Source organism: Poromitra crassiceps, assembly GCF_964638095.1.
Source record: "Poromitra crassiceps genome assembly, contig: HAP1_SCAFFOLD_1988, whole genome shotgun sequence".
Classification (NCBI taxonomy): domain Eukaryota; kingdom Metazoa; phylum Chordata; class Actinopteri; order Beryciformes; family Melamphaidae; genus Poromitra; species Poromitra crassiceps.
Genome location: NW_028150430.1, coordinates 1 through 18,637, shown reverse-complemented (window position 1 = coordinate 18,637; position 18,637 = coordinate 1). Strand labels below are relative to the sequence as shown.

The window sequence follows — 18,637 nt, the reverse complement described above, 5'->3', positions numbered from 1 at the left end:
AATGGTGTAACAGCTTAACACTGCATGGTGCGTTTTGCTTGACCTGCTTGACCCATGCAATCAGTTTTAGGCTCATGAAAAAATATATTTTGAAAGTAGCTCTACTGTTTTAAAACCTTGTGCCATTATAACAAGTAGCCTAACATATTAAGCAACCAGCCATTCAAAATGCTTTGTGACACATTTAGACATTTTAGACACTGAATAATCAGCCATAACTCAACAGAAATCAATAGAAGAACCTGTGATGATGTCAGTGATATACGAATTGCTTCTGCCAAATTCTATATCTATACAAATATGGTAGTCATCATGAAGGATGCTGCGTTTGATTCATGAACGAAATGCAGACAAAAAATGAGAGTAGCACAAGTGCGACCGCCCAAGTCTGCTTTGTGTTTGTCAGACGGGGGCGGGAGCATGATCTGTTTACCACACTCTAAAAATACCATGTTGTTGCATTTCCATAAATGCGCCCCTCTCGTTTCATTTGTTTATGTGACTTCTTCAAATGTTGGCAACCCTTGATATCCACATGGAAGAGAGCTGCCTAAGGACGCAAAACACTTTCAGCTGTATAGGCTGGAGGTGGTCATGAAACATGCAAAATGGGGAAATATACTGAAATATCTGACTGAATAGGCCAGTAACTCTATTTATTGCCATTGGTCTTGAGACACACTGGTCATTTCATTGGTGTAGCCTACTGCTGTTCCTACTTTAAGGATATTTGCAATTGCCTTTGCAGTTCTTATTCTGGACTGGACTTGTGCATATTGCTTTGTTATGGACGCTGCTCATTGCAGAAGTCACTGTAACCCTGCACACTGCACTTCTTCACTCCGTAACAATCATATTTCCCTTATGCAGCTGACAGGCAGAGTGTTGTTATAAACCATTTCACAATCAAATCACTCTAATGATTATCCCATCTCAATAGACCCTTTTCACGGGGGCCATTTTGTGTCGAAAAGGCAGAATAAACACAGGTGCAAGCAAAACACTATAAATGAGGGTTTCCAAATTCCAATCATGGAAGTTTGAAACCCTCATTTGTTTTACTTTCACCTGTGTTTACCCTTCCTTTTCGACACAAAATGCCCCCCATGAGAAGGGTCCATCAGAAGCACATCACTTAATATATTGGCACGCACAGGCCTATGTGACAAATGATTTGTTTCACTGATAAAATAATATGCAAGACAAGCATAATGAACATTTAATTAGAATCTAGTTTGTCATAGTTTTCTTCGAATGGCGTTATTAGATGTTTGGCAATACTAAAGAAAATAATATAATAGCCTATTAAAACTTGACGCTATAGGTCATATTGCTGATATGCAGGAACAGCATTAAAAAATAATTTGTTTTAAGGCCATTTAAATGACGTCCTTTATATAAATATGCATAGAAAGAAGCTAGAAGGCTGGGTGTATATAGCCTAAAATATATCAGCTTTATTGAAACCTTTACAAGACAAAATTTGGCAAACGTCAAAGGGATTACACAATAAGTGCAAAGTTGGTTGCAGTTCATGTTAGCCTAAGCATTGTGTGTGTACTCTAATAGAACATAGTTACAGTATATAGAATATATTTGTTTGCACGTGTTATAAGAGCAAACACATTAAAGTCGTGTTTTTGAGACTTCTTTTGAAGAAGAAAACGCTTGTCAGGTCAGGGAGCATTTAGGCAAAGTGGTTTTGTAGGCCTCTGTGGGGTTTCTTCATTATTTTTCCTTCAATGCTAGTTTCTCAGTTCAACCAAATTTGGCTGCGGGAGGCAAACATGCGAAAGATAATACCGCATTTAGGCTACATCCTGGTATGATTCTTCCAACAAATTGTCCGATTGTTTGCTTTCATCATGAGCGGACGGACACAGTTACATTTGTTACCGTCGACTTTAAAGTTTTCTCTCAAGGTCCACATTCAGTGCGCCGCGCCGCGCAGGGCAGAGCTCACATCACGCAGGGTTTGATGTCCTGACAGACGCTCTGGTGGTGGTGATGGTGGTGATGGTGATAGTAGGACCCGCCAGCCGATGGGTGGAAGGAGGAGATGCCGTTAAAGTTCAACACAAAATCCTTCCTGTCGCAGACAGAGGAATGGCTCTGATAACGTGGAATTCCCACTAAATATAAGAAAGAAGACATTTTGTTACAATGGTTAAAAAAACAAAACACGAAGTGAATGTATCAAGATTAGCCTCACCTTCGGACTAAATGGCTATGAAAGTAATTTTCTTTTCATTTTTTAGCCTATTATAATTCTCCAATAAGGAAATATGCTGAAAACGTACATCTTTTGGCCTAGGGTTGTTGCAGCCTATAAGTAGACTAAACCTATATCCGTTTGTAGGCCTGCTGCTGTACAAGAAATCTGTTTTATGGAAAATGTTTCAACGTGTTTACTGAGCTGAGCAAAATGCAAACTTTTTTATTCTCCAACATTGGATTTAATTATTTGAATTTGTAAACAAAACAATTAATAAAATTGTTATGATGAGGCCACAAAAAATGTAGCCTTGACCCTGTCCCGTTTCCCTACTTGAATATTTAGAAACTTATGGTTTACTGTTGCGGAAGAGCAAAGCATTATAGGGCTATAAAAACAACTCCAAAGGAAAGATCTTACTCATTTTAGTTTTCATATTAGTTCAGCCAGTCATTAGAAATTATTTTTTTCCCCTCTCTCTCTCTCTCTCTTTGCATATAAAGCTATAGCCACTAGAACTATTTTTTTTTATAATTGTTTGACATACATGCACCTTCCAAGCATGTGGTCTGTCAAGTTGACACAACGCAATAATGCCCGCTTTGTGTGTGTGCGTGTGTGTGTGTGTGTGTGTGTGTCCCACTTCCAGTTAATTTATGTTAAAAATGCATAATGTTTATCTTAATTCATTAAAACATATATTTGATTAATAGTCAATAGCAATACGTTGTATAATTGAATATCACTGAAGAGCACGAGAATATTGTTACATGGCTGTCATGTCTCGAAATAAGCCTCAAGCCTGTCTTCCAGAAACAGAAAAATAAATGGGGAGCGCCATGCAGGCTCGTCAAGGTCATAAGGACTCCAGATGTGACGGTGTTTTTCAGAGAAAGACGGGCTTTATCCTCCAGGGCCACAGCTCACCGCCCTGCGCCCGTTTTCACAGACAACACAGGGCTGACTGACAGCTATTTCTCTACATGTGCAGTGCGCCTCTGAAGGCTGAAGACGCCGCGTATAAAGTTGTAGGCTACACGGCCTTCCGTCTGTATAGTGGATACTCGGTGGTTTAAATCCTCGCCAGTGTGGTCCGACCCGCACAGTCTTTGTTTGGTTAACCTCAAAGACCCTTTTGGGCTCCAGCATTATCCGCCTCGGAGAAATCCCTAGACTTTAGTAAAGCCTCAGTGTGTTATGTTAAACTAATGAGCATGAACAAGGAAGGTGAATTAAAGCGACCAAAAAACGAGTGTTCATGTGTAATTCTATATAGCGTTTTAACTTTGTTAATTGGGCAAATATCCTACAGCATGAAACTTGCCTCCAATGGATCTCATCTGGAATTTAACCGTTTTCTCATCACGTGCGTGGATATAGGCTTCGATGGAATATTGCGCACAAATCACCAATTCAAGCCCATCTTCATATTGCACAAATATAAATGTCTTTGTGAAGTCTGGCGTTTATTTTATTGAATACGTTGCGAGGCCAATGTATGCGGGCTTATTTACATGTTAAAAGTGAGTCAAATCGGTCTGGGAATGTTTGGCCACGTTTAAGTGTTAGTCTACACTACATATTAATGTTAGTCTACACTACATATTAATGTTAGTCTACACTACATATTAAGGAGAAAAATAAAACGACATTAAAACAGACTAAAAAGCTAATTTGTTTTGATAAATCTCCATGCATGAATTTTAGCCATCCCTTTGACATTATTTATCCTTTCTGAATAGGAAAATCCATAATTTTAGACAGTAGATTTTTTATAAATTCGTTGAATGTTAAGAGTTTACAACGTAATTGAATTTTCAGTCCAATAAAACAGTGATTGTTGCAGCATATTGACTATAAACTGATTATAAACAACTTCATTTTGCCCGAGGAACCCACTCGACCTGATGATGATGATGATGATGATGATGATGATTGCCTTGCAGTTTAGGCCTGTGTGGCAGATGGGCGTGCAAGATAGAATTATTAATAGCCTATGCATCTTTGATTATAAACCCCTGAGATGAGGGGTTAATGCATTATTGCTGTCCATAATACTGGCATGATCCACCATAATCCACCATATTATGTATTTGAATTTGAAATGATTTACCTGATATGTCGGTGTTGTGGGTGTCCCTGCCGTTCTGGTGAAGATAGCTCTGCTCCAGGGAGTAAGGCGACATGCCAGAGTGTAAACCAGAGGATGCGGGGCTGCTGGAGGCTAGAGGCTGCTGTTTGATGTAGGGGGACCCGCCGGAGGACGCCCAGTGTGCGGATGTGCTAGCGTACGGGGAGTGGCCGTCCAGCGCGCTGGCCATGGCCGGAGAGGACGGCACGGGACTACTGCTGCTGTCCGGTCCATACTCTCCGTTGGACGGTACGGGACAGCTCGCCATGTATGTGGACCCCGGGCTCGGAGACATGTGGGGTACGTGGTGGCCGCCGCTCAAGCCATCATACCCCCCCGCCATTGAGTTGCTCATCATGTCCAAGTTGTAGCTATTGCCGTGACAAGCCAGAGTCGCAGATGGCGCTTGGAAGTCGAAACTCTGCGGTAGGATGGAGGTGCCGAAGCCGATGCCGTTCATCATCCGATACATGGGCTTCAGGGCTTGACATTTTCTTCTAAAGCCTCTTGGTCTGCGACGAAACGAGCCTTCCTCGAACATGAACTCACTTGCTGGATCAATGGTCCAGTAGTGGCCTTTCCCCGGCCGGCCCAGCCCTTTGGGCAGCTTGATGAAGCACTCATTAAGCGAAAGGTTATGCCGGACGGAGTTCTTCCAGCCCTGGTAGGAGCCCCTGAAGAAGGGGAACCGAGCCTGAAGGAACTGATAGATCTCACTCAGCGTCAGCCGTTTGGTGGGAGAGCTCTGTATTGCCATAACGATGAGAGCGATGTAGGAGTACGGTGGCTTCTCCGGTCGTCTTAAACCGGAGGTCGTCTTCTTTCCCTTGGCCGCGGTGGACGAGCTTTCTGTAGCGGCTTGTGGGCTCAGCATGGCGGGGTGCAGTACGCCGGACGCCGAGTTGGATCTCAGAGGAGGCGGAGGGTCCAGCTGTTGCTGAGGGGTCTCGGTCGTCATGTCAGCTCTGACGCACGACTTGCGTAGCGAGAGAGAGAGAGAGAGAGAGAGAGAGAGAGAGAGAGGGGGGAGAAATAAATGGGCTGTGAGATGAAATGAGGGAAAATGTTACGATCCGGTGGTCAGTGTCCCTTCAACGTCCTTTACACCGCCAGTGGTCCTCAGAATCCCAGCGCAAAATGGAGTGAAACCCGTCTCCCGTTACGCACAAATCTCCCGTTACGCACGAGTCTCTCTTTACGCATGCGAGAACGCACGCCGAGAACGCACTGTCAGATAGAGGAAGTGTGTGTGGGGGGGGGGGGGCGCTGGCTATCCACTGGAGACTCAGTGTCCACTCGGCACATGGGTCCAGTGGGTGTCACAGTGGCGCTGAGTGCTGCTCTGTGGCGCGGCGGGTGGCCATCTCCCGCCTTAATATAATCCCTAAAGTGAAGGGAACTTCGAAGACCCCTCGACTTAGTGCGCAACAGTCCAGCCAAACAAAGCTCGACCACCTATCATTCCATAAATCTTTCCCTCTGTGAGAGCCCCCACCACCCCTCCTCCTCATCCTCACCCTCCGTCTGCAAATCTCCCTGAAATCAGTGACGAATAGAGCCCACCCCCCCTCTCTCTCTATCCCCTCCCTCTCCCTCTCCCCCGCCCTCTCCCTCTCCCTCTCCCTCTCCCTCTCCCTCTCCCTCTCCCTCTCCCTCTCCCTCTCCCTCTCCCTCTCCCTCTCCCTCTCCCTCTCCCTCTCCCTCTCCCTCTCCCCTCCCTCCGCCAAATCTGGCCCATGTCCACTCACCGTTCGTGCAGGCGGCGCTGCAGCAGCAGCAGCCCCTCATTCTCCTACTTTCGCCCCCTCTCTCTCTCCACTTTGCAATACACGCAATTAAGCCATCTATCAAGCCACCCCAGACATCCCAATCAACAGCGCCACACGCCAGCCGCGCAAGATCAAAACGAAAGATTTTTCCCAGTCCTGCGTGAAGCCGTGATTTCAGCACGACGGAAACATTTTCCTGACGCGAAATAAGCTATACAGCGAATAGACCGGCAGCACACAATGCACAGAGGGTTTAGCCAATGAAACCATGATGCCCGACACATGTGTGCCTATACACCAGCATCACATCTGGACGAACGCAACGTCTTGAAGAGAATCGTTTTGTGTTATTTGTCTTATTTTGCTGGTAATTTCCTCCCAAACGGGTCCGGAGGATAACAAAAACAAAGTGCCGCGCTGCGCCAGGCCGGGGAGAGGAGTGTGAGAGATGGAGAGGTGGTGGTCTTCACTGTGCGTGTGTAAGCGGGGGGAGATGGAGAGGTGGTGGTCTTCGCTGTGCGTGTGTAAGCGGGGGGTTGCTCCGAGTAAATGACTTTGACATGAGTGGAAGCAGGCTTTTTCCATCAAGCCCGGCCCTGGATACCACACACAGTGCGGCAGTGTCAGCTTACCGCCCCGGGCCAGAGTGGCTCCCATGGGCCCCACGTTCATTAGAGAGAGAAAAGAGAAATTAGCCGAGCGGGCGTCGACAGTTTCCTCCCCTATGGAGACATCACACACAGATTTGTCCTACATGATGGAGTTATATATCCCATAAAGGTAATATCAACATCCGTGTTGAAGAGAATGGTCTTGCCTTTGCGAAAAGCATATCGTTTTCTGACTGTCGCTGCCTGGGCCGATGCTGACTCAAGGAGATAGCTGTGCTGCCAGTAAATGTCTTGTCACTTGTTGATGTCCATATAGCCTATCAGACAATATTTCAATATAGGCTAATGAAAGCCGATTAACAGATCTTTTCCTTCCTGCGGGAGTTGTACCACACGGGTTTGATACATTAAAATAAACAACCACATTAACGAAAATAAGCAAATTATAGAAACAATATTTCCATATATTATTAATAGGATTTCACATGCTAATTAACCTACGCAGACATGTGCACGCGCGCGTATATGCTACTTGACCTGCGCAGGCCGACACAGGCCTTTTTAAGTTTAGTTATAGCCTGGAGCATTTTCTGAACAATGACCACCAACAATAACCTTTGCACTTTGCACAACAAAGGATGTAGGGGATAAAATCATTTTCCACCATGATGACACAGAGAAGTTTGGAGGACCTAACGGCCCCAGAAATTTCCTGCGACATCAAAACTGATGACCCCCGCCGAGATCAGGATGCTTTGGCTTGCAGGAGGAAACTTTGTTCTGAGAGCACTTTGAAGACGGTCCTCTCCTTTTACGCACCAACATTACAAGTTCTTAATTTAGCCTTTTGTAAATATCAAGTGATCAACGTCCATTACAAAAGACGTGTTTTTGTGACGTGATTTTGTCTTATAGGCTGCCTGCATTCATGACTGGAAGCTCATTAGCCTATAGAGATAACAAGGACTTTTGTTTATTTTCACGTTTAGGTTAGGTCATATTGTTTTTCCTCACACAGAATATCAGACTGTTTTGGGTGGTTTTTTTTTTAATAGTCCGGCCCTGAGTGACCATATATGATAGGCTATTGCTGCCTATGAAGGCATAATTAAATAAAACTAATTCTACCTTTAAAAAACAGATGAGGAAAAACTATCATGGCTATTTAGAAACCAATATAATCTGCCGATCCAAATAAATTAGGGCATGCTGTTTAATGGTCTATCCCATTTGTCATGTTTTCAATTGCATATTTGATGTAATGCGAATAATAATAAAAATTCAGAAAATAAAATAACAAACACTGAGTTCTGGTCCTCAACGTAAACTAATATTCTTGTGGCTCCTCGGCTCCGCCTGCGTTTCCTGTGGCTCCGCCGGGAGCTTCAGAGCTGCCTCTCCGGGACTGGGAGGTCAGGCGCGGTTCAGTCTGCTGGAGTGACAGACTGTTTGGACTTCCTAACATTGTGCCTGCCTTAAAGTTTGGTTTCATAACACTAGGCTCAGCTATTCACTCTTGGAATAGGGCCCGAGTTCTCCTCAGGCTGCATCATGTGGACTGGGCCAACGCTGACGCCAATTCTTGACCAGTTTCACACAGGCAATTTATGCTGTGGCCAAATCGAGAGATAGGGTAGATAGTGTTTGCACGTCATGACCATGCTGATGCTGGAATAAATGATCCGGACATACAGGTGTGCTGTTCCAGTCTTTCACCTGCAGGTTGCAGCATTGTTCCTGAAAACAGCAGCACGTCTCACCTGTTACCTGTCAGACTGGAAACACTCTCCTCCTGCAGTCTGCTATACTCGATTGAAGCCACAGCCAGCCACACTGCGCTGCATAAAGACATCACACTGCATAGGAGTATACCGGGTTTAGCAAATCACAGCATATAGCCTACTGTAGGCCTACAGCCCCGTTAGTTTCCCCCAAAGATCTTAAAATGGTCAATCTTCTATTATATTGAAACTCTCAATATAATATAATATCTATCCTCATTTGATAGTATTCTGTTACATCACCACATGGCCATCTTGGTAGGAAAACAGCAGGTGATTGTAATCAATTAACAACAGGTGATTACAATCAAGTGACACAACCAGCCAATGAGCTGTGTGTATTGTAGCGCCATATTGGTAGGAAAATGCTTGTGACGTCATGGGAATACTATGAATAGGCCTATGTTACAGGATAGCCTACTCATTCAGGGGATGTGGAAAAATCGTCATTCAAAACAGGCTATGTATCCAGTCTGTAAAGGTGTTAACATTTTGTCAAATACCGAGTTCAAAAGCACCATCCTACCTGGCATACTTGTTGTTGTTGTTGTTGCTGCTGCTGCCATCAATCATTTTGTAAGAGTGAGTGACGTCATCACTTGGACGTCTCAATGCATGCATGAAAACCATTGTTCTTGTCATGATTACGTTTTATAATAATAAACATCAGACTGACGACAGGACTGAAAGGTCCTTTATTTGATTCCACGAAACGTTGCAAATTAATCCGTTTTTCAATTTAATTTTATACGACTGAAATAACAGAGATTTTTGTATGCCATTAGATTTTAAATTGAGGAGATAAACTGTCAGTCGGAATCTAAAATGGGTGGTGGGGCTGATTCTGGTCGGCTACCACAAGATATATATATATTTTTTTTAATTATTTTCATCAATTCCCCAGGGGTATTGAATTTAATCGAAAATATTATAAGAACCTGCTTGGACGTTGTGTGAATATTGTGCTGCCATAAGAAAACTAGACGGTGTAAAACCACTGGTGAGGTTAGGCTCGGGTTCAGCACCGTGGAGAGCAACTAAAGCTTCCAAACAAGGATAGCCTGTATAGGCCTGCATGTTTAAGATTTTAACATATACGAATTAAGTAAATTTATATTTTTGCTAAAATGCTTGGACTGAGTACAACAACAACAACAACAACAACAACAACAACAACAACAACAATAATAATAATAATAATAATAATAATAGTACTACTACTACTAATAATAATTATTATTATTAAGGTGCGTCTTGTAGGTGCGATTCGGACACATTTAACAGTGCATTGTGGCTGTTCGTTTTCTTTCAACATGTTTTTAGTAGACCCTTAGATCTCTGATGTAATCCACTGATCAAGATTTATAAGCTCTTTATCCTTAATCACAAAATACTTTTATGATTCTGTAAATAGCTACAGTGTGTATATTGTTATGACAAAATGTATACCAATAAAGTATTAAAAAGTATTACAAAAACAATCGGATTGTTGATACAACATAAGAATAATAATACTATTTGCCTAGTCTACTACTACTACTACTACTACTACTACTACTACTACTACTACTACTACTACTTTAACCCTAACCCTATTTATTTATTTATTCATCTTAATTTTTTGTTAGTGTGTGTGTGTGTGCGTGTGTGTGTGTGTGTGTGTGTGTGTGTGTGTGTGTGTGTGTGTGTGTGTGTGTGTGTGTGTGTGTGTGTGTGTGTGTGTGTGTGTGTGTGTGTGTGTGTGTGTGTGTCTCTATGTCTGTCTGTCTGTCTGTCAGTGGAGCCATCAGTTTAAGAGAAGCCGGCTGAGGCTTTCAGTTTATTTTTTATTATTAGGACTTTAGTGATTATGATTGATTATTTGAGTTGAATTTCAGAAGACTATCATTTCCCACCTCTTTGCCTCTAAAATAAAATGCACATATGCATTAGATGTCTCTGCCGTTTTAGAGTCAGACTTTTTTCCCTATAAGCTGGTCCCCGGTATCATCAACATCCTTGATCACATAGACTACTCTAATACCACGGATGGAAATAAACTCAATTTGTCTCTGCAATGGATACTCAATAAACATGGTGCCATTGGTTCACGTTTTTATTCATAAAAATACCAGGCATGCATGAATCAATAGGAAAACAGCATTTTCATGCTTTTCTTGTGCAGCCACAGAGGAGCATGCGCAGAGGAGCATGCGTTTCTCATCGCAGCTCGGTCAATTATGCAACAACATCTTACAACAACAATAGTTTACGCAGCAGGTCATACAAAACATCAAAATATAAATAGATTAATTTTTTTATGTTTCAACATTTGGCATTTAGTTGCCGTCATACAGTAGAAATGACCAACATGACACGCACGCACGCACGCACACACGCACGCACGCACACACACACACACACACACACACACACACACACACACACACACACACACACACACACACACACACACACACACACACACACACACACACACACACACACACACACACACACACACACACACAGTGGAATGTCCTATTAACCGCAATTGCGTATTATTTATGTCTATTACAACACGCCATGTTTATTCACTGAAAATGACTTGTAAGTCCCAAACAGTTAAGCTAAAGCACTGAAAAGCTAAGAGAGCGGCCCATAAAAAAGTGCACATGGACAGAAAGATACCAAGTCTGACAGCAGTCCGGTGTCGCGCCTTTATGAGAGCAGGGAGTCTATATGGAAACTTGCGCCTCGCACCTTGGGCATCTTCAGTGAGGGGAGGCTGGCCTCTGCGCCGGCCAGCATGCCGTGTGATGCTGCGTGCTGGAGGTATGTGAGCGCATCCCTGCTGGGCTCTGTGCTGTACGCTGCCTCTGACAGGCTGTGGTATGTGTGATGGTGAGGGTGGTAGTTCAGAGCGTAGGGCAGTAGGTGCGCCCCTGGGGGCCAGTAGAGCCGGGGCCCCGGGATACCGTCTGTGTCGATGGGGGCATCATCCCTCCTTTTAAAGGGTTTGCTGAGGATGCTGTCAATGGCGAAGGAGCTGGAGAACTTGGCCCCCACCCTCTCCTCCGGCGCGGGGAGGCGGGTGTCTTCGCTGGGGGTGTGGATGTCCGGGCTCTGATCCTGCTCCTTGGAGGACCTCTTGGCGATGCGCTTCCTCCTGCGGCGGAACACCCCGTCAGCGAAGGTGTACTCGCTGTGTGGGTTGAGCATCCAGTAGTTGTCCTTACCCCAGGGCCTGGAAGGGTCCCGCAGCACTTTGAGGAAGCAGTCGTTGAGTGACAGGTTGTGGCGCACAGAGTTCCTCCAGCCGGTGTAGCTGCCTCGGAAAAACGGGAACTTCTTCATCAGATAGTCGTTGATCTCTGCCAGAGTGAGGCGGCCGCTGCCGGAGTCCCGGATGGCCATGGCGATGAGGGCGATGTAAGAGTATGGGGGCTTGGGTCTGCGGGTGTAGGGTTTCCCCTTGCTGCTGCCGTCGCCGCTCTGGGTCACAGGTGCCGGGCTGTTGGCCACGCAGTCCCCGTCCGACCCCAGCTCGTCTCCGGACAGAGGGGACGGCACACCTCCCTCGGCGTCCATGCACATCTCCAGCGGCTTCTGGACGAAGTGGAGCGCAGAAAAAACTTCAAGTTTCATTCTCCCAAAAAGATCGATCTTCTCTGTGTCACCTGTAGCACTGCAGCGCTAAGTTTCTCTTTCAGTGTCTCGTCTCAAAAACAATCTGTGAAGATCATCGGATGAAGGTGTGAGAGGTGAGCGCAGCGGAGCAGGTGTAGGAGGGCTGTCTGTCTGTCTCTGGTGTGGAGGGCTGGAGGCGCACCCTGAGCCCCGCTCTGTAGCAGCTGAATCCAGATCTGTCTCCGGAGACACGCTTGTCCTGCTATAATATAATCTCTCGACAAGGGACGGCCCACAGGCGGGGTTTGCAGCTTAAATCCATTGAAGCGATTGAGGGATATAATATGTATACACACCATTGGACGCTATACCGTGACACGCCAGCGGTTTAAATAAATAGATAAATAAAACGTGGTGGAGGAGGGGGTGGGAGGGTGCAGGCATTTTTTTTTATCCAATAGGCTCTCTCTCTCTCTCTCTCTCTCTCTCTCTCTCTCTCTCTCTCTCTCTCTCTCTCTCTCTCTCTCTCTCTCTCTCTCTCTCACACTCTCTCTCTCTCTCTCTCTCTCTCTCTCTCTCTCACACACACACACACACACACACACACACACACACACACACACACACACACACACACACACACACACACACACACACACACACACACACACACACACACACACACACACACACACACACACACACACACACGCACGCACACACACACCTGAGACTTTGAAAGGTCCGGGATGTCTCTATACCAAAGTGTTTTTCTTGAAACTAAATGTCCTTTATTCAAGATGATTATTAAATAACAAAATTCAGTTTTTGTTCATTCGTTTATTTCAGCCTGGTTCGAGGTTCAAATAGAATGTGCACTGATTGTTGAAATTCTTGAAAAGTACAAAGATGACAGAGACCTCTGAATCAGTATTTTTCTGTTTATCTGAATATGTTCCCTCTTAAGGCGAGACACGGCAAGTGAAAGCGATAATAATAATTTTCCCTATATACCTAGACTACTCTGAGCAGAAATTCGCCAATTCAGTACATACTCAACTTTTTAGTTTTATAGCCTATATTCTGAAGGTTTTTACTGAGAGGTTTGTTCATATAGTCATATCATTCATATCCTGATTTATATAATGTATTTTTTATGATTTCTTTCCTCATACTCTGAGCCAGAATTGTCCACTTAAGCACTCACACCAAACTTTCCAGTTTTATTCCTATCTTCTGGAGGTTTTTACAGAGGGGTTTGTTCATATCATTCATAACTGGATTTATACAACATTTTATTCCCCAAAACATGGCGAAAATGATTTTTTTAATGACTGGTATTTTCTTATAAACAGATATATCCAAAATCCCCTCTCTAAAAACCTTTGGCTCTATATGTCAACAAAATGAAACAAGAATTTTGAACCTGGTTTTATCCAATCAGATTTCCGTCCTGGAAAAGTATGCAAATTACTGCACATTGAACTTATCATTTGCATATTTAAACATACATTTCAGAAAACTTGTAGGAGCAAAACTTCTGCACACCTAAAGTTGACAGGTGCATGTGTCGGAGAAGGGAAAGCAGACTGCATCCAAAGAAAATTTGGATGCAAAACATTGTCTCCAAGAAGAGTCTGATGAAGGTCGTTGTACCGAAACGTTCTTCCTTTGTTGAATAAATCCTTTTTTTGCAAGTGGAGACAGTGTGCGGAAGTTCTCTCTTCTTTAGAAAACTTGTAATACAAAAGAAACGTCTTAATGTGAGTAATCAATTGGGGAAGTTTCATGGTGATATCTATTAGTTAACAATTTTACTATATTCACCTGTAGTGTCTCACCATACAGTAAATGAATGCTCATCCAGGGAACACAGCTACAAGCAATCTTGTTGTAAGATGATAGCAGGTTGCTGTACAACTGTAGCCCAAGTCCTAACTTGACACTATTGGAAATAAAAAAAATACTATTAAGTAGCCTATTAGCCTACTATAAGGTCATAAACTCATTACCATATACACATTATTGAGTTATTGAGTACCACTAACACCCAGCAGGAGAGACAGAGTGGAGACAATTAAATTCAAACAGAGAGGGAGAGGGCTTAGTGGCACTGGCAGGTAGTGGAAGTTTGTGGAATCTCAGTGGATATTCCGTGGCTATTTAGTGGCAGCTATAGTCAGTGGTTAGTCAGTGGCAGCTAGTGGTTAGTCAGTGGCAGCTAGCGGCTAGTCAGTGGAAGGTAGCGGCTAGTCAGTGGCAGCTAATGACTAGTCAGTGGCAGCTAGCAGTTAGTCAGTGGCTAGTCAGTGGCAGCTAATGACTAGTCAGTGGCAGCTACCAGCTAGTCAGTGGCAGCTAGAGGTTAGTCAGTGGCATCTAGCGGCTAGTTAGTGGCATCTAGTGGCTAGTCAGTGGCAGCTAGGGGCTAGTCAGTGGCAGCTAGCAGCTAGTCAGTGGCAGCTAGTGACTAGTCAGTGGCAGCTAAAAACTAGTCAGTGGCAGCTAGCTAGTCAGTGGAAGCTAATGACTAGTCAGTGGCAGCTAGCAGCTAGTCAGTGGCAGCTAGCAGCTAGTTAGTGGCATCTAGCGGCTAGTCAGTGGCAGCTAGTGGCTAGTCAGTGGCAGCTAGGGGCTAGTCAGTGGCAGCTAATAACTAGTCAGTGGCAGCTAGCTAGTCAGTGGCAGCTAATGACTAGTCAGTGGCAGCTACCAGCTAGTCAGTGGCAGCTAGCAGCTAGTTAGTGGCATCTAGCGGCTAGTCAGTGGCAGCTAGTGGTTAGTCAGTGGCAGCTAGGGGCTAGTCAGTGGCAGCTAGCAGCTAGTCAGTGGCAGCTAGTGACTAGTCAGTGGAAGCTAATAACTAGTCAGTGGCAGCTAGCTAGTCAGTGGCAGCTAATGACTAGTCAGTGGCAGCTAGCAGCTAGTCAGTGCAAGCTAATAACTAGTCAGTGGCAGCTAGCAGCTAGTCAGTGGCAGCTAGCAGCTAGTCAGTGGCAGCTAGCAGCTAGTCAGTGACAGCTAATGCCTAGTCAGTGGCAGCTAGTGGCTAGTCAGTGGCAGCTAATGACTAGTCAGTGGCAGCTAGTGGCTAGTCAGTGGCAACTAATGACTAGTCAGTGGCAGCTAGCAGCTAGTCTTTGGAAGCTAGTGGCTAGTCAGTGGCAGCTAATGACTAGTCAGTGGCAGCTAGCAGCTAGTCAGTGGCAGCTAGCAGCTAGTTAGTGGCAGCTAGTGGTTAGTCAGTGGCAGCTAGTGGTTAATCAGTGGCTGCTAGCGGCCAGTCAGTGGCAACTAGTGGCTAGTCAGCTAGTGGCACACAGTGGAAACTTGTGGAATTTCAGTGGCAGGTCAGTGACAGATAGTGACACCTCATGGCAGGTAGTGGCACACATTACACATTACATTACAGTATGAAAAAAATATTTTTACTAAGCTTCTGTTTGCTCAATTATGTTTAAACCTATGTTCACGCAATTATGTTTACATAAAGCAGTTTCACTCTTGCAATAATACAATGGATTAGTAATGATTGTATTTTTGTTCTTTTTAGCTATTTCAAAACGGACAAACCTCCAAAAACAGAAAAAGTAGAAAGTGGTTGCTCAACATCCATCGTGAAAACAAACCTGAAATCTGGCAAATTTCAGGGCAATCACCTAGCACAGTATTAGCATCGAAAACCTTTGGCTCTTTGCGTTTTGAACCAGTGATGCAAATAAGCCCGGAGGCAGCTCTCTCTCTTTCTCAAGAGCTAGAGAATTTCTCCCTTTTGGCATGGGTGTCATTGCCATACCTAGCAGTTGTTCATTACCTGGAGTCTGGGGACCACCAGAGGTCCTTGAGGGGCTTCCAAGGGGTCCCCAGTAAATTGATGAAGGGTTAAACCTCACAATTATTTCATTTACAATAAAATTGGTAACATTTTACAATACAGCCCGTGTTTAAAGTGTAACATTAATTAACATTAATTAAAGAATTTCCCTGAATTTATGGTGTAATTTCCTCATGAATCAGTAACCGAGATATACAATATCTAATATTAGCAGAAGAAAAAAGACAGAGGAACAAGGGAGTAACAATTTGGGATTAGAGTCTAGAGTAAGTACAGTATACTTTGGATTTACATAGTAAGAATGGGACAACAGTGTAAACTTTATAATCCAGCTTTATAATCTGTTATTTACAGCAGTGGTTCTCAACCTTTTTGAGTCGTGACCCCCAAAAAACTTTAGGCTGGCGTTCGTGACCCCCCCTCTCCCGCCATTGCCCAACCCAACCCAACTTTATTGCAGTAGTTAGCATTATGCGTTCACACACTGATTTCACTCACTGAAATCATTTTATACAGTTTATATATATATAGTTTAGTTCATTGTCTTTTTTCTTCCTCTAGGCCTACCTACATTTAAGTACCAGTAGAAACTGTTAAGTATTTTGTATGTACTGATTCACAGGAAATTACACCGTAAGTTCTTTACATGGTAATGACAGGGAGTCACACTCTAAAACACAAGCTGTATTATAAAGTATTACTGAAAAATATATAAGAAGTATATGGATGACTATTTTGATCATATAGTTTCACTGTTATCTTTCTACCCACAATGAAGACAGTCGTGGAATTCAACAAAATCATATCGAACCCTTCTCTTCTCTTGGGTCTGAGACAGAATCTCATCAAACGGCTCCATGGCCCAAATGTGGACGAGTAGGGCTCCTCGATAGGTTGAGAAGTGAGTCCAAATGTGTTTGGGATGTTCTGGGCATTATAATCGGAAGCAAAGATCACACAAAGATGGCCAGAAATCAAATAAAAACACACCAGAGCAGCATTCAGGACCCATGTTCCCATGTGTGAGCCATTGCAAGATAGTCTGATGACCTAAACATATTAATAGTGACCATAATATCTGGCCAGTCATCAGTGACTGCCAAACTTTGTCCCAAGAAAATTGGTCTGGGCTATTTACCTTATGTAGCCCCGCCCACTTTACCCAGTTGTGCTACGACTTCCTGTTCAAAACACCGTCTGTTTTACCTGCTCACTAGTACTGTTACTGTCACAGGAAGTGTCAACACAATAGGAAGTCACTGGCTGACCCCTGTGTTGGAACATAAGGTGAATACGTTTTGGTGGGAAATGATAGATGCAGAGACCTTGCCATACCTCACAGGTTTTAAAGGGGACTTACCCCCCAGATTTCTGGAAAAACAGCATGTTGCTTGATTAAAAAAAAAAAGAAAGACAGCAGATTCCACGAGCTAATTCCAATGCAAATTGACTGCAGGCACACTGTTGTAAAAGAAGCAGGAGAGCGTCTCCTCTTGTCTCACTATACTCTTTGTCTGCGCGCAGACCGGAAATATTTACCGGAAACAGCGGCATGACAGTTTGCCCACATTGATTAAAAACGTTATACTAGAGCTACAATATCGTTATAAATATTAACAACTAGCCAACGCTGGTGGCCTGTATGGAAACATAGCGTGACTCGAAATGGTTATATCAAACTGGTCATTCAGTGACGTTTTACTGCCATGTAACTGACGTTAGCCCACAGCTAACAGCTAGCATTAGCCACAGTACCAGAGCGGATCATGATTACCCACAATGCCTTGCCCCAGTTCTATTAGCCAGGAAGGGGCTCGAGCTACATTTTAATGTATAAAATAAAGCTGATATACAATTTGATTCTTAAAACGTCTGACCCTTTCAAAAGTACATCACAAACGGACAGCCCTGCTTAATCCTCGCTAAAAACTGGTCCATTGGACTCTTCTATTACATGGCTCTGACGTTAGCTAATGATCACATGAGTGGGAAAGGGGGGATTCATCGTGACGTAACGGTGAACCATCTGCGATTTTGGAGGCCCCCCAAAAAGCAGGTTTGAACCCATAGAGGGCGCTGACAGTTTAGTCTCAAATGTGGAGATTTTTGACCAGAATCCTTCACACACCACCTCAAAAGCAATTGGTTAAAAGCTGGAAAAATGTGTTTTAGGGGATAGTCCTCCTTTAGGTAGCCTAAACTGATGCCCCTGCATGTGAACCAAATCACTATGTTTGTCCCACTTGCTCTTCTCGTTTAAAACAGGATGGCGATGCAGACAGCGGTTGGAAAGTTACATGACTTGGCCCCCGACCAGTGATAATCATTAAACTGTCAGCCTGCTGGCTGCTTGGACTTGGGACCTGGATGTATAGGTTCAACTGGCAGACTCCTTGTGCCAATATCAATTTCACACACACACACACACACACACACACACACACACACACACACACACACACACACACACACACACACACACACACACACACACACACACACACACACACACACACACACACACACACACACACACACACGGCTCTGGAACTAGCCTATAGGCTAGTAATCCTATATTATACATTTTGGGAAGCAAACATCACAGCAAAATTCAAGGTTCCTAAGAATAGACATCCTTCCTCCCTCATGCTCAGAGCATTTTCTGTGTCTCCATGTTTAGATTTGA

General features: G+C 44.0%; 1 protein-coding gene and 1 pseudogene across 2 annotated transcripts; both read right to left on the bottom strand.

Annotated features, from left to right (window-relative positions):
- Positions 1-1,491: 1,491 nt before the first annotated feature.
- LOC310772109 (forkhead box protein F2-like) lies at positions 1,492-5,304 on the bottom strand (the record flags this gene model as incomplete). The annotated part of the gene is made up of 2 exons (XM_083664567.1): positions 1,492-2,132; positions 4,329-5,304. 2 exons carry the CDS (start codon positions 5,302-5,304, stop codon positions 1,960-1,962), a joined length of 1,149 nt encoding a protein of 382 aa, XP_083520693.1. The 3' UTR covers positions 1,492-1,959.
- A 5,280-nt stretch (positions 5,305-10,584) lies between these two features.
- On the bottom strand, positions 10,585-12,388 carry LOC310772108 (forkhead box protein Q1 pseudogene; annotated as a pseudogene). The gene has a single exon. The product of its transcript is annotated as a forkhead box protein Q1 pseudogene (transcript).
- Positions 12,389-18,637: the final 6,249 nt, after the last annotated feature.